The sequence below is a fragment of the Octodon degus genome, unplaced genomic scaffold (assembly GCF_000260255.1).
Source record: "Octodon degus isolate 3935 unplaced genomic scaffold, OctDeg1.0 scaffold00050, whole genome shotgun sequence".
Classification (NCBI taxonomy): Eukaryota; Metazoa; Chordata; class Mammalia; order Rodentia; family Octodontidae; genus Octodon; species Octodon degus.
In genome coordinates this window covers 6,683,973-6,685,463 of record NW_004524626.1, presented here as the reverse complement: position 1 = coordinate 6,685,463, position 1,491 = coordinate 6,683,973, and the positions used below count along the sequence as shown (strand labels likewise).

The following is a 1,491-nucleotide window of genomic DNA, read 5'->3' as shown; positions in this document are numbered from 1 at the left end:
GCTGGCCATGCCGGCCACCAGGCCTGGGCGTCCGGGCGCCACCAGGCTCCGGTGCTGCGCTGCGGTGGGGCGCCCGTGGCCGGGGCTCAGCAGCTCGCCCGCCTGCGCGTGGGCCACGCCGTGCAGCCCCCCGAGGCTCTCCAGACTCAGCTCCATGCTTGGCGCCTGCCTGGCGCTCTCAAGGCCTCCGCATGGCCCCCGCCTGCTCCCCGGTGGCTGCGCGCAAGAGGCTCAAGGCTGCGCGGCGCAACGCCCGGCCCGGCTGCGAGCGAGTGAGCGACCGCGGCCACCAGAATGTGGCGGGGAGCGGCCGCGGCGCCCGGGCCGGGGTCTGACGTCAGCGCCCCCGCCCACCCGCGCCCGCGCCGCTCCCCGCCCGCCCGGCCCCCGCGAGCGCCAGGCAGGCGGGAGAGGCCAGGCACAGAGCTTCTGGGGTCCCGGTGCCATGCCTGCCCGGGGAGCGGCGCTCCTCCCAGGACAGTGGTGGGCGAGGATCGGGGACGGCCTCCTCATAGGGAGCTTCATCTGTGCTCCTCGGGGCTCTGGGATTCTCGTCAGAGTCCGGAATTCACCTCCAGGGAGCTCCTGGCTATGTAGTTGCAGGCTGAAGGGTGATCCACAGGTCACCCCTATTGCATAAATTCCCGGGGTAGGCTTCTTGTAAGCCCAGACATCCTTATCCACACGCCGGGCGTCACAGCCCCTCTCACGCGACCTCTTAGGGAACCAAGTGGGGAGAACGGCCATCAGGCCGAGTTGCAGTTGGCACTCATCCCAGATGACAAGGTCCACCCCAAGCGAAGGTAGCTGAGCCTCAGTTTCCCCAAGTACTCACTGGAATGCCCATCGTGTGTGAGAGGGGTGATGTGCAAAAAGACTGCTCCGGACCAAAAAAAAGAAAGAAAAAAGACTCGACCGGATTCCAGGGTTCCAGTATGCCCAGAGCCAAGGATTAAGGGCATCTGTCACCTTACAGTCCCAGGGACAATGAGGACCTCTCCTCTTTGAAAAGCCCTGCTGTAAACTCCTGCCTGGGGGGGCCGAGGTGCGACTCATCTTCACCACCTGGTGACAGGTGCAGCCCAGGGCCCCCTGGGAAGTGGGGTAAATGGAATCCCTCCTATAATCAGAAGTGACCTCTGGACCACTTCCAGTGGGTAAGATGCAGGTTAGCGAGAAGGGACCACTTCATCTCTGAGCCAGAGACCAGGGCCAGGGAGAACTCAAATCAGCCCCAACCTCTCCTCTCCTCTGGGACACCAGGCTGCGGGTAACCAGGACATGCCTCTGGAATCCCCTTACATCCACCGAAGGGCTCTGCCTGGAAGTCACTCTGTACCACAGGTGACCTTTGGGGCCACCCCTCCCCCCACACCCTACCCTACCCCATGGTTCCAATGTGACCATGCAAGGGCTCCTTGATGTTCTTCCTTGTGCCTAGCTTGATCCTGTACCAGTGCCCTTTCTATGACTCAGTTTCCCCACCTATAA

General features: G+C 63.6%; 1 protein-coding gene across 1 annotated transcript in view; it reads right to left on the bottom strand.

Annotated features, from left to right (window-relative positions):
- The window catches only part of Onecut3 (one cut homeobox 3), a 15,464-nt gene extending 15,308 nt beyond the window's left edge, over positions 1–156 (bottom strand). The window contains exon 1 of the mRNA XM_004632927.1: positions 12–156. Coding sequence (XP_004632984.1) covers positions 12–156 — 145 coding nt within the window. The remainder of the gene's footprint in view (positions 1–11) is intronic.
- Between the last annotated feature and the right edge of the window lie 1,335 nt (positions 157–1,491).